Source organism: Pseudorca crassidens, chromosome 3 (assembly GCF_039906515.1).
Source record: "Pseudorca crassidens isolate mPseCra1 chromosome 3, mPseCra1.hap1, whole genome shotgun sequence".
In the NCBI taxonomy this organism is placed as follows: domain Eukaryota; kingdom Metazoa; phylum Chordata; class Mammalia; order Artiodactyla; family Delphinidae; genus Pseudorca; species Pseudorca crassidens.
The window spans coordinates 40,599,430-40,614,314 of NC_090298.1; the positions used below are offsets into that span (position 1 = coordinate 40,599,430).

General features: G+C 39.6%; 1 protein-coding gene across 3 annotated transcripts in view; it reads left to right on the plus strand.

The window, feature by feature from the left end:
- The window catches only part of ITGA1 (integrin subunit alpha 1), a 171,724-nt gene that overhangs the window by 89,981 nt on the left and 66,858 nt on the right, over positions 1-14,885 (plus strand). For all 3 annotated transcript variants that reach the window (XM_067730653.1, XM_067730654.1, XM_067730655.1), the window contains 2 exons: positions 4,425-4,573; positions 8,486-8,636. In XM_067730653.1, the coding sequence (XP_067586754.1) occupies positions 4,425-4,573; positions 8,486-8,636 (300 nt within the window). The remainder of the gene's footprint in view (positions 1-4,424; positions 4,574-8,485; positions 8,637-14,885) is intronic.

Genomic DNA, 14,885 nt, shown 5'->3' on the forward strand with positions numbered 1-14,885 from the left:
AAGACGGTTAATCTACTAGTAATATGTAGAAGGATTTGAGGAAGTGGAAATGGAGGGAGGGAGATCAGCAGTGGAAAGACCCGTGACTGCCGTGGTCCAGGTTCAAGGCAATGATGCCTGGCCTGGGCTGGAGAAGGAATGAAGAAACATAGATAATAGCTGCCTTAGATCCAGTTCCCCAGAAGCAAACTCTGAGAGGAGGAGTCAAGTGATAGCAATTCATGAAGAGCGTGCTTCCAAAAGAAAATAGGAAGGGATTTGGGGGAACAAAACAGAGCAGCCACAGAGGACAAGAAAGCATGTGAGGGGCTTCCCTGGTGGCTCAGTGGTTGAGAGTCCGCCTGCCGATGCAGGGGACATGGGTTCGCGCCCCGGTCCGGGAAGATCCCACATGCCGCGGAGCGGCTAGGCCTGTGAGCCATGGCCCCTGGGCCTGCGTGTCCGGAGCCTGTGCTCCGCAACAGGAGAGGCCGCAACAGTGAGAGGCCCGCGTACCGCAAAAAAAAATATAAAGAAAGCATGTGAGTTCAGGTGAAGTCAAGGCCTCAGCCTGATCTGGAAAGGGCTCCAAGTTAAGTCAAGGGTCTGGTCTTGCATTTTCCTGCACTCAGGAATTACCTATGGATCAGGGCAAGGGGGTGAAGAGGGAGAAAACTCCCAGGCAATTCTGACTCTTTGAACCTTGGGGCAAAGCAGCTCTAGCAGTCCAAGGACAATCATCTGGGGAAAGTCTCAGGTGGAGCTGTTAGAAGCAAAGTGTACAGAAAGGGTAAGGGAACAGGCAGTTATAAGTCCTCTTATATCCTAACATTTACAAAAAATAAGCTTATGAAAGTGAGATATATGTTAAGTAGTAAGAGAGATAGATGATAGAGAGATAGATAGAAGATATAAAGCACTGATCTCTGACATACCAAGGTGTTACATCTTCTGCTGTTTCTGGTGTGAAGATAATTTTTCCAGATAATCCAATTCATAGTAATCAGTTCATAGTATGTTCTATGAGATATGGAAAGTGCGTTGTAAATTTTACATCACAAAGCAGCCTTATTTAGTTGGCATGACTTCCATCTCTTCTCATGTGAACTCCTCCCCATGTATAAATGAGATGCTATTTTTTTCCTGAGGAGTTAATAGCTTATCACTAGAATTTGATCGAAGGGAACAGTACACTCATTAGTAAAAAGTAGTAGGATTGTTGGGCAGTGCTATGTGCAACCGCATTTGGGATTCATGAGCAAAACTTTTAAGTGAGACCAGTCTACAAGGTATGTGATTTTTGTCTAACAAAATTCAGTGTCATAGGATCACACACAGAGAAGGAGATATTTGGACTTAACCAGAGTTGGAAGTTAGCCAAGTTAGTTAATGGAGGGAAAAAAAGGTTAAAGTAGTTAAATGTTTGCAAGTAAATGATTATGGTGATGGATCATGGAATCTAGGCTGGGTACAAAAAAAAAGAGATAAGATCTGTGAATTAATTAGACATCTTAATGTGGTCAAGGAATTGATGAATTGGATATACTAGGTAAATGAGCTGAAGTTAATGATCAGAGAGAAGAACACTTGACATTAAGATTGAGGTGCTGCAATTTTTCCAGATGACAAGGTGAAGGCTAAGACCTTGGAAGTGGATGACATAGGCAAACTAGAGGAAAATATTACTAAAGCCAAGGAAGTCAAAGAAATGAGAGACTAGGGTGTTCAATAGATTCATCCAGGTAGTAAAATGTCCAAGAATAATGACAGGAGTGACAGTTTTCAAAGTTCTTTAGTCTCCTGCTTAATCAAATCTAAACAAAGAGAAATAAAAACAAAACCAACTCTGTAAGACACCCTGAATGGATGAGCAATTAACTTCCACAGCAGCATTTATTCACCTTGGTACCATAAATTAGGTATAATGATTATCTAAGTAACAAAATCATTTTACTTTTATTTACCCTGAGCATTTATATACACAAAGACAATGTCAAACCTACATGGTTTCCCTTAATAATTATTCAGTGTCTCTCTGGATTACTAATTAAAAGCTGTTAGGGTCATTGGGAAAAGAATTTTAAATCTATTCAGAGAGTAACAGATAACTGTACATAACATTTAATTGTCAAGGAAATAACCTGAATTGGAGTCATGGGAGACTAATAATTGTCTTTTTCTAATTATAACAGCACATAGTCTTGGAACAGATGGTGACAGATATTAGGTGAAAGATACAGTCAAAGAGCAAACCTAACCTGAACATGGATTGAGCAGATTTTGTGTTTATTCAGCTTACGGTGTACCTTCTCTTATACTCGCACATGTTCTCTAATTATTTCTTATTTATCTTATACCTGATTCAGCAATTCTAAGGAAGGATTCGTATATTCTATTTCTTTTTTAAAAAATATGATCTATTTACTTGTTTGTTTGTCTGTTTTATCGTATTTTCTAATGTATCTCAGTTGGCTAGCTAGCTACCTGAACTCACTGAGTGGCCATGACGTGGCAGCAGCATTTAGCAAAAGCTGAGGTGATTAGAAAATGGGGGGAAGTCAGCTATATGGCAATTTTTAAAAAAAGAAAAAAATTTTAATTTAAAAATAAAAGAGGAGACTGAAGTGGGCACATAATTCTATGTGCTGTAACAAGTGAGTTTACACCTATAAAGATTTAACACGAGCACCTAAAAAACGAAATATGACTAGAAAAAAAAAAAGAAAGAAAATGAGGGGATTTGGGCGAGGTAAGTTTTTACGGAGACAAAATAGAGAGGTGAAGGATGCACATCCTAGACTAGGCCTCCTTCTGCCCCTTCATTATGGAAAGTGAGGTTTCTTTAACTCAGCTTCTTCATTTATAAAATGTGACACTAATTTCTGTTACTATAATTTGAATAAGTTAAGAAAGAAAGCTAAAAAAAGCAGTAAAAATATAGGATAGTGTTCAGGCATGGTGGCGTAATTGCTCCAGGTTGTCTAGTATACTCCAGGAGGTGGCGCAGAGACGATAAAGATTATGTTTAATTGGGAGTTCTCTTATTTGTTTCTGCAAGTGCCAGGGTATGCTTTTGGTTTCCAAAAGGACCAAGCTGTAGAAATGTATCTATAAATCAGACAAATAATTAAGCCTAAAGATTTCTGACAACAGTGACATCAAGGGAGGTACAAGGTAGACGCTGATCATTTATGCCGTTTGGAAATAGGATCAGACTTGGAAATAGGACTGGCTGAACAATGGGCAAACTAGACAACTGCCTGGAAAGAAAGCAGCCCTTTCTCAAATTACTTCCCCTGCCTAAGAAACGAAGTGCCCAGAACTCCTACATCAAAAAGACATTCCTTTGGGTAAAGGATTCTCTGAGTCCCTAATTTTGGGGTAGGAAGGTTAAACAAAAAGTAACGTCAGGCACAATTCTTGATATAGATTAGTTTATTGGTTCACATAAACCTTCAAAGGAGGGTGTAGAAAAAGGATAAGGAAAATGGGCAAGGGGTGGGAGAGGGTATGGAGCAAGGGAAATCGAAGCAGTGGCACTTAACCTTCTAAGTCCTTTTCCTTCATGATGGCTCTGCAGTTAGCTGCCTGCATTATCCAACCTGTAGGAAAGAAAGAATGAAAGGAGAATGGCAGTAAGAGAGGGAAGACAGAGAACAAGAAAAGAGAGGGAAGGGCTGATTTAGGAGATGTGACGCTACAGCTGAGCTACATAAAGCAGGAAGCACATGTGTGTCCTTGCCAGATACATGCCCTGCTTATGCTTCCAACTTCATCTTGCCCCACTCTCCCCTCTTAGCTTGGTCCAGACTCACTGACTTTCTTTCTGTTCTTAGAGCACCTACCACTTTCCCAACTCAGCTTCTTCACTTACACAGTTCCCTTTGTGTGGACCTCATCCTCCCTCTCAGCCACCATCTGAACAGGTCTCCACCCTTCTAGCACATGTTTTTTAAGTCTCAAATATCACTTCTGAAAGGCCTTCCCTGAGCCTTCACTTTAAATTAGGCTCCTAGGTTATACTTGCCAATAATAGCTTTCTGTTACAGCCCTTTTCACAGTTTGCGATTGAACCTGTATTTAAATGATTCTTGTGTTTAATCTCTCTCTCCCTCTAGTTTAGAAGCTCCATGAAGGCAGAGGCCATGTCAGTTTCATGTTCTACCCGCTCCCCAAGCTTACCAGAGTCATTCAGTAAACACTGTTGAAGAGATAAGCCAGTCCTTTGAGAGGTTTAATAACAACACTTTCATTTGTGTTCTTTGGCATCCACAAATGGCAGTGATCATTACTGTCAAAGTAGAAAGATTTGTGTACTGATAGAGTTTTAAACTCATCTGAAAGACTAAAATGTATTACTACATCTGATGCATATGTTTAAACGCAAAAAAATTGAAACAGGGAAGTCTGCTAGATGGATAACTCACAGTGGCTTGGTATTTCAGGTTGGAATTGTACAGTATGGAGAAAATGTAACCCATGAGTTCAACCTCAATAAGTACTCATCAACGGAAGAGGTGCTTGTTGCAGCAAATAAAATAGTCCAGAGAGGTGGCCGCCAGACGATGACAGCCCTTGGAATAGACACAGCAAGGTATATGGATAAAAAAATAAGCCAAAGTAAAAGACTGTGCAAAAATTACTGCTTATGATCTAGCCCTTTGGAGTATTAATTGAACAGTTGCCTTAGCAATATTTAAAGCCATTTTGTTGAAAAGAGATTCAACTGATTAACTAATAGTTATAGGATCAAATTTTTCTATATTACAATCTCATCACTCTTCTTATCTTTCCTCTTATTCCAAGGCTTTGACTGATGGAGAATCAGTCCAAAAAATCGCTGTAGTCTACGGCATCACATTCTTGGGTACTAAGACATAATATTAGATAATATCTTTTCCTTTTATTCTTTGTTTTCAGCCTCTAGGAATCTCAATCTAAAAAAATGGATTAATATCAGTCCGCTTCTACTCAATATATATCTATACCCTAATATGTCTATAATTTTACAGCATTTTACAGATTTAAATTTTACGGATTTAGGGTTATTGAAGCTCTCAAATAAGAGGTTTTAAGAGGGCAAACTAAATGTTGTCTTATTTGAAATCATTTGCAGTGAAAAGATTGAAAAGAAGTGGAGGGACTTTCCTGGTGGTCCAACGGTTGGGACGTTGTCTTCCAATGCAGGGGGTGCGGGTTCCCACATGCCTCACGGCCAACAAAGAACCAAAGCATAAAACAGAAGCAGTATTGTAGCAGGTTCAATGAAGACTTTATAAATGGTCCACATCAAAAAAAAAATCTTAGAAAAAAAAAAAGAAGTGGAAAGGATTTCATGATTCGTGCTCTCTCTCTTTCTTCCTTACTTTCTCCAAATTCCCTCTAATTCACATCCCTCCCTTCCTCCCTTCTGCAGTTTCCTTCATGGAGCACACATAACCCACCCTGTGGTTGAATTTCATTCTATAAGAACCTACAGAACTGTCCTTTTCTTACAATGTTCAGCTCCTCTTCTCTGTATTTTTTCTGATCTCCCTCAGCTCTTATCTTTTGCTGTTTCTCCCCTTAATCATCATGAAAGCTTCTGAACAAAAACTAAACAATACCAAAATCACAGGAAATCTAATGGTCAGTTTGACTAATGTTAAGGATCCTTCTCTTAAGTGCCTTGAACTTCTGGACACTCAACTGATTCTGAAGAGTTGATTACCCATGGCCTCACTTCACCTGCCTGCTAAGATCAGTGTTTTAAGGGGGCTGAAACAGTTAATATGGATACTCCAAAGAATGGGTTGGATTTTCAAAAATTTAAAATTTCATGTGCAGCTTTTAGACTCATAAATGTTAGAAAAGCATGTGGTTCTAGTTATATGGGGCCCATGAGAAAAATAACCACAAACAGATGGGGTAATTTTACATTTACCTGCCCATAGATCACCAATTTGCATGCACAAAAGTGCACACGTTTAGGTGTGCTGAGTGTGCATTCTTAAATAATTGACTAAGTGTGACCGCACATTCAAAGTAAATCAGAGCGTTCTTTGAAAGCCCTGAGCCTGTAGGGAACTTTGTTTTCCAAAGGCAACCGCTTAAGATGAATATTCATTTTTGAAAACTAACTGCAGAAATATTCTGGCTGCTTTTGCTCCTGCATAAATACCACTCTAAATACCTTGTCCCTATATGGTTTTTGCCTATGTGTTTCACAGAGGGTCTAGCTGTAGGACACAGAGTTTATTGAGTTTTGTATATAAATAAGACTCCATAATGATATTACTAAGTACTCTTCTTTTTTTTTTTTTTTGCGGTACGCGGGCCTCTCACTGTTGTGGCCTCTCCCGTTGCGGAGCGCAGGCTCAGCGGCCATGGCTCACGGGCCCAGCCGCTTCGCGGCATGTGGGATCTTCCCGGACCGGGGCACGAACCCGCGTCCCCTGCATCGGCAGGCGGAGTCTCAACCACTGCGCCACCAGGGAAGCTCTTAAGTTTATTTTTAATTGTTCTTTATTCTTTTCAGGCAGGACCAGTTGTAAATAATATTTCTAAATGTTTTAGAATCCTTTACCTCCATTTTCAGTGTCTCCCAGTTCAAAATATTTTTGTGTCCCCTTAACCCTATCCCAAATTTTCTTTCTTTTCATTGCTTCACAGTGTTTAATCATAAGGCCTGGATTCTCCTGTCCCAAAGAAAGGGATTCTCCTGGGATATGTTAATGTTTAAAAACATGCAGGGAAGTCAATGCTTATTTTAAAGAAAGAATACTGGATGGTGGTAATTGGGGGTCAAGGGCAATTTGCTGAAGATATTTGAAACAGAAAGGGTATACTCAAGAGCTCTGCCATAGAAAGCCAGCCCTAGCTACCAGATTTTCTTTAAGGAAGGTGGTTTAATCATCTCCTTCAGCTGATGTTCATTTAGTTATGACCTTGATCTTCAAGAGAATTAGGAAGTTTTGGTGATCCTCTAAGGAATTAAAACTGTAAAAAGGATTAAATCTTATCCATGTCCAAACTTCATTTAGAGACTAGCCCTTAACATCTATTTTTCACCTTTGTCTGTACATAGAAAGAACTCAGAGAATCTGTTTGTGTGGTGTAGAAGACAGAGACACACAGTTTGCCAGCGATCAATATATATTTTTTAAATAGCTTCTTTTTCTCTTTTGAAAATTTTAGGAAAATTTTAAAATGTAAAAAACAGTACAACAAAATCCTGTGTACACATCAAACAGAATCAACAGTTGTTAACATCTTGTCATATTTGCTGTTAGTCCTTTTAAAGGAAAAATAAACACAGATAAAATCGCCTTGCTCACATCACAAGGATCCTCTCTCCCTGCTCACAAAATACCCACTACTGTGCATTTACTATATATCTACAGTAGAGCTAATGTGTACTGTGGCGAACTGTTGGAAGGTGAAAGACAGGTGTTTCTTTGGTATATCTCAGCTGCAGCTGTTCGTCCTTATGACCAAAGTAAAATATTTAAAATGACTATTCAGCACAATGATTGCTGCATTTTACACCAAAATCTAAAAAATATTATATGAAATCCATTCACTGTTTCAGTCCTGAGTAAAATGTACTCTTCTTTTCCAAGGCTCCAGAGGGGAAAGTAGTTGAGTAAAAGAAAGTAATGGAGGGAAGGTGTGCCTGAGTGAGTGTGTGTGTGTGTGTGTGTGTAGAAGGTACAAAACAAACAAAAATTGTCAGTTTCCCGTATCTTCCATCTCTTTCCATAAATGCTTGTTGAATTAAATCAAAATTCCTTTCTTTGAAGTTAGGTTATAGCATTTTTCCTTTCTCTCCATGCCACCTCACCCCCAGCAGCTTGTGTCCTGAAACCTAGTTCAGACTTTCATAGCTATGCCAAACGCTCCTTGCCCCCCAGAAGCCTACTCTGTCACTGACTCAGACCACTGCCATCTGCAGTCTTTAATTCCTATGTCTGAATTTTTACCCCACATCCAAGCGCACTCTCAAGCACTCACAGCCATACAAATACTCTGTTTTCTCCCATGCCCCCTCCATAGCTTACAGGATGTCCAAGCTGTTCTGTGAATGTCAGAGTAGGTGGGGGAAGTGAGGACTAAAGCAAAAACTCTGCCAAAAGCAGAAGGAAAGAGGCCTGTCAAGCAAGAGAAGGAGTGTTTACAGAAAAAGGAGTGACTGGGAAAGTATTTAAAATCTGACCTTCTCTAAATCTGCTGTATGCTTGTCACACTCTCCCTTTGAAGTTTCCAAAGAATGAAAGACTGCTGCCTTTTGTTAATGGGATCTGTGGTGACTGGCAAAATGGTAACCTCTCCATCATCTGGAATAAGTCTTAAACTATTACAAACAATAAGCATCATGCCTCCCAGCTTGAACAGTGGGCAACAATGTTGATCTTGGAGGGAAAGCACTGGGCTACCTGGAGTTGGCAGTGTTTTCATTTTGTTTACCACTTTGCCTAACCTTGGGCTGGTGTTTTATTTGCTGCCCTTTTGTCTGTGATTATTTCAGGAAAGAAGCTTTCACTGAAGCCCGGGGTGCCCGAAGAGGGGTTAAAAAAGTCATGGTAATTGTGACTGATGGAGAGTCCCATGACAACCATCAACTGAATAAGGTCATCCAGGACTGTGAAGATGAAAGCATTCAGCGGTTTTCCATAGCTGTAAGTACAGGGCTAGAGATGGCTTTCAGGCTGTGGTGTGAAGAGAAAAGCTGTGTGCATATCATGGTTATTTTATGAGAGTTACACAAACAAGGTTGAAAAACAGAAACTTCTCCATTTGGAAGTAAACTCTATGGGGGCAGGATTGGGTCTTGCCCCTTTTGTGTCTTCAGCACCCGACACAGTGCTAGGCAAATGGAGACTCAGCAAACAATCACTACAAGAAAGGAAGGAAGAAAATAAGGAAAGATAAAAGGAGGTAGAAGGGAGAAAATACATAAGAAGAAGGAAGGAAGGGTGAGAGAGAGAAAGGGACAGAAATAGGGAGGGGAAAAGAGGAAGGGGAAGGGGGAAAAGATGGAGGGATGGAGGGAGGAAGGCATATGCCTCAGCCTAGGGGGAGGGGAGTTTCTTAAAGTGATTTTTTAAATAAGAGAACAAAAGAGTTCAGAACTCTAAAAGTTCAACCAAAATTGTTTTTCAACAAAATCCCTTTTATTTATAGTAACAACAGATATTACCCACAATTGTTTTTCAGCATTTAATCAGTGATATTTCCTTTTTCTCTTTCAAAAGTGTGATCAGTGAAAGACACTCCACCAATAGTAGGTAGGGAAGAAAAATAGATTCATCCCTGATGAAGTCCCAGAACACACAATTGATTCACTTCTTCCCTGGGGCAAGGTGACTGTACTTCTTATTTTATAACCAAGATAACTAGGTTGTAAACACTTGCAACATTTTCTTTCTCATTTGGGGTACAAGATGTAAAAAAAAAAAAAAAATTAAAACATCTCATTATTTCTCTTTCCCTTTGTTGTTACTTCGGTAAGTTATCTTTTGCCAACTGTTATTCAATCGATTATTACCTCTCCTGTTAACTATAGCTATTTTGATCTTTTCAGTGGTTGAGAATAATTCCATATGGCCCAGCCTTCACTCAGAGATACTGTCCACAATTAGAGTCTATGCTCGGTCTCTTTAGTATGCAAAGCCAGCGCATGCCCAGTTTGTCCCACACAACCGGGTACCAGAGGTGCCATCATTTGTTCACTTTCTTCCCAGATGATATAGTCTAGCATTCCAGGCCCCGTAGATGCAGGCCATGAGCTGAATTAACCATCAGCAGCATTAACAACGTTCGGGAAACTTTAGTGGAAAGAAAGTATCTATCAATGGATTGCTTCTTAATTTTAAGTGAATCTTATATCACTTTTGCATTGTATCTGGCTACATAGTCAGTATTTCTTGCCCTTAAATCTCTATTTCCCTTTGTTGTATCCCTGGTTGATCATTCATACTTTGCCTTTTATCTGGTCAAAAAGAGGTCTCATGATTGCATTAATCTTCCTGGAGAACCATAAACTCATGAGTTCCTTTCCCATTTTAATCAGTGAATTAGCGTCAACTTGATCTTTGAAATGGTATAAACAAAGTATAGGAAACTTTCACTTTAGCAATAATTATTTATTTTCCTAATTCATATTTTTTCCTCAGTGAACCTTATATTTTGTTTTAGTTTGTGCCAAACTAGGAAATAAGCCATTTATTTTACTTTCTCTCTTTGTTTATTCACACAGAAAGGTTTCAGACTTTTCTCCACGTCTGTTCATGATGCATGAGATCAAATGTTCATGGGGTTCTGTAGCCCTGTTATTTCCTGGACTGTTCCTCCTACTCCATCTTTTTTTTTTTTTTTTTTTTTGCGGTACACGGGCCTTTCACTGTTGTGGCTTCTCCCGTTGCGGAGCACAGGCTCCGGACGCACAGGCTCAGCGGCCATGGCTCACGGGCCCAGCCGCTCCGCGGCATGTGGGATCTTCCCGGACGGGGGCACGAACCCGTGTCCCCTGCATCGGCAGGCAGACTCCCAACCACTGCACCACCAGGGAAGCCCCTCCATCTGTTTTTCCCCCACCATTTGATCCTGAATTCCAGAGACATGTTTTGCGGGGAGACAACACTCAAAAAAGGTTGATTACCGAAAGTATAAGCACTCTGTAATAAAACTGCTCACATTTCCTGTGAAACATCCAGATTTGGTGAGGGTGCTAAGCTGGTTGGAGACCCTGTTACATGGTCTCTGTTCTGTCACTTGAGGATATTAGACATTGCTAGCAGGAGACTGGTGGGGTTTTTTGGGTGTTTTTTTTGTTTGTTTTGTTTTGTTTTTTAAGTTTTCTTCTTTTTTTTATTTTTACAAATTTATTTATTTTTGGCTGCGTTGGGTCTTCATTGCTGCACGCGGGTTTCTCATTGCAGTGGCTTCTCTTGTTGCGGATCACGGGCTCTAGGCGCACGGGCTTCAGTAGTTGTGGCTCGTGGGCTCTAGAGCGCAGGCTCAGTAGTTGTGGCGCACGGGCTTAGTTGCTCCGTGGCATGTGGGATCTTTCTGGACCAGGGATCGAACCCTTCTCCCCTGCACTGGCAGGCAGATTCTTAACTACTGCGCTACCAGGGAAGCCCAGGAGACTGTTTTATATTCAGATTCTAATCTTAGATGATAATGGCTGCGAAAGTGTATCACCTACAGCATTCAAATGAAAATAAGCAACTTAGAAAGTATCTTAGAATTTCATTCATTTGCACACAAAAGGCACTGTGCTACATGTAAATGAGCCTTACACTTTACATTTGACATATTTGCCTCAAGGGAGTTTCAATTCTGAATGTCTATTCCAGGTAAATATTAGCAGAACACCAAATGCCTGGGCTTGACGTATTTGTATTAAGTGAAACAGAAGTAATTTTTAAGTATTATTTTGTATCTCTTTTGATTCATGGAAAATAATGTTTTTACCAGCTACCAGACCCTTGGGTGAAGGATCAAAATACATTTCTCCCTGTTTTCATTTTCTTTCTGTAATGCAAAATAGTTCAAAATGGGATGCAAGTGATAGTAATTCCAGGGAATTCTTTTCTCTTATAGTTTCTTCTAAATATATGCTCCCATATTACATTTATACATTTTACTTTTATTAAGTATGTCAGTTGGGCATCTTCCCCATTGAACTTTACCCATTTGTCTCTGTCCTGTGACATAGAGCACAAAATATCTGACAATGTTTACATCACAGTTAAGAACCTAAATTACACATAGTCCAGGAGTCTTTACAATTTTTGTGTATTTTCAACAACATCAACTTGTAAGTGAAATGGAAGTTAACATGTCAATTCAATAGTGAATCTAGAATATGGTAAATAGGAACCAAGGAGGAAAAATAGTGACTTTTCAGCCCAGGATGTCATATATATAACTTACAGAATAAATTAGGTAAATCAATGGGGACTCAGAAGGCTTCACACCATACGGAATTTGTATAAATCTAAAAGAAATCCATGCATAGCAAAACTGCTGACAAAAGAGGAGTCTGCCAGTGTGTCCAGAGGAGAAGACCAAGCAGAGAGTGAGGTGTTGAGCAAGGCCCCAGTGATCTTGAAACCCACACCATGGATGGAATGGAGGCTCCAGAGCTCGGAGACTGCCTTTTCCATCCTTAGTCTAGGGCATGTACATCCAGCTATGGTGAGATACCCAACTATAGGAAGAGCATCTTAATTGTTTTTAAATGAGAGAAGATTTGTTCAATGTAATAAGAGCAAGTGGCCCTTGGGTTTCCCTCTCTATTTGGACAATTCTCTACTACCATTCCATTAATTCTCTTAGCCCTCAAGCAGCTAAAGTGGGAAAAGCACTAATGGCCTCTGTTCAAATATAAACCACTTCTGATGTTTGGCATTTGCTTTTCAACCAGATAAACAAGAGCTAAGTTTTTGTGTTCTGGTTTGATTTGTAAGCTGCTGGTATAGATCTTCCTACATAAATCTGGACGTAGTAGTTGAGAGTAATTTCAAAAATCAAAAAAGCTCCCCAAACAGTATGCCAATTGTCTTAGAGCCACCTCTAGTTTTCCTAAATAGTGCGCTTTCTTCAAAACAGCTCAAAGTTAGTCACATACAATGAGGCATTTTGCCTCTAAGAACGTTTTACAGATGTAGGAGCTACGAAACTGACAAGGGCACTGGAGTGACTCCGCTGTGGTCCTGGAGCTTAGGAGGGGGTTCAGATGCTGCAGTACTTCCTCTGGGCTCCTCCAGCAAGGGGAAGGAGCCAGGAATAAATCCCCCACCCCCTTCTCACTAGGAAGGAAAATTTGAGAACCAATGCACTTGCTGCTTGACTACTTGGTGCCCAGCTCCTTTTGTCACATTAACATTTAGCGTACATTACAGTGATTCAGTTGTTGATCTTAAACCATTATGCGTTTTATGATATACAAATAAACGAGTATGTTGTAGGTTATAAACAACACTGAAAACAATAATTTTAGTTATTGTTTTTCTGCAAGTGAAAATCTGTACCCATCTTAATAAAAATGTCAGTTTTTAAATCTACCATTCTAAATCTAACATTAAAAAATACGTGTAGGGCTTCCCTGGTGGCACAGTGGTTGAGAGTCCACCTGCCGATGCAGGGGACACGGGTTCATGCCCTGGTCTGGGAAGATCTCACATGCCGCGGAGCGGCTAGGCCCGTGAGCCGTGGCCGCTGAGCCTGTGCATCCGGAGCCTGTGCTCCACAACGGGAGAGGCCACAACAGTGAGAGGCCCGCGTACCACAAAAAAACAAAACAAAACAAAACAAAACAATAGAAATGTCCTATCTACACATCGGGTTGGGTTTTTTAAATTTTTTGCATTTTTAATTTACATATTATTTTTATTATTTATTTATTTAACTTCTTTTTGGCTGTGTTGTGCTTCATTGCTGTGCGCGGGCTTTCTTTAGTTGCAGCGAGCGGGGGCTGTTCTTCATTGCAGGGTGCGGGCTTCTCATTGCACTGGCTTCTCTTGTTGCAGAGCATGGGCTCTAGGTACGCAGGCTTCAGTAATTGTGGCTCGCAGGCTCTAGAGCGCAGGCTCAGTAGTTGTGGCACTCAGGCTTAGTTTCTCTGCGGCATTTGAGATCTTCCCAGACCAGGGCTCAAACCTGTGTCCCCTGAATTGGCAGGCAGATTCTTAACCACTTGCCACCAGGGAAGCCCTACATATTATTTTTAAAAGATTTTTTCATTTACTTTAACTTGAACATTTTCATATTTATATACATTTCTAAATATTAAGAAATATTTACATTAACAACTAAATTTTTCAGAAGAAAAAATGCAACATAAAAAAAATTAGTTGGACTTCATCAAAATTAAAAACTTCTACTCATCAAATGATCCTGTAACAAAAGGAAAAGGCAATATATAGACTGGGAGAAAATATTTACAAGACACATAAAGAATATGTATCCAGAATATTGGGTTGGCCAAAAAGTTCGTTCAGTTAGTGAATACATTGTTCAATAAAATTTTTGGTGGAAATTTAAAATTTGTCTTTTATTTTTACTTAAAACCGAACAAACTTTATGGCCAACCCAATATATACAAAATCTCACAACTAAATAATAGGAAAACAAACAATCCATTTGCTTAAAAATTGGCAAAAGATCTGAACAGACACCACACCAAAAAAAGGAAATACTATGGCAAATAAGCAGGTCTCAATACCATTAGTCATTAGGGAAATGTAAATTAAATGAGATACCACTACACACCAATAGAATTGCTAAAACTGAAAAAAATTGCTAAAAAGAAAAAAACTGATAAAACCAAGTGCTGTCAAGGATGCAAAGCAACTGGGTCTCTCACACATCACTGGTCGGAAAGGTAAAATGGCAAAATGGAACAGTTATTCTGATAAACATTTTGGCAGTTTCTTATTCAGTTAAACATACACTTACTATAGAACCCAGCACTCTCATTCCTAGGTCTTTACTCAAGAAAAAATAAAACATAAACCTAAGTGCAAAAACTTACAGCAGCTTTATTCATAATCACTTGAAACTGAAAACAACCCAAATGTCCTCAACAAATGAATTGTGCTTCTACATAGCAGAGTCCTACTCAACAATAAAAATGACTGAATTACTGATACATGTGACAGCACGGATAACTCTTGAAAGCATTATGCAAAGTGAAAGAAGCCAGACACAAAAGACGACATGCTATTTGATTCCTTAAATTTAACGTTCTAGAAAAAGCAAAGCTATAAGGACAGAAAGTAGATCAGTGTTTGCAAGGAGTTAGAGGGAAGAGAAGACTGACTACAAAAGGACAAGAAGGAACTCTTTGGGGTCATGGAAATAGTCTAATCTCGATGTGTTAGTAACACAACTGTGTAGGTTTGTCAAAATTCATAGAA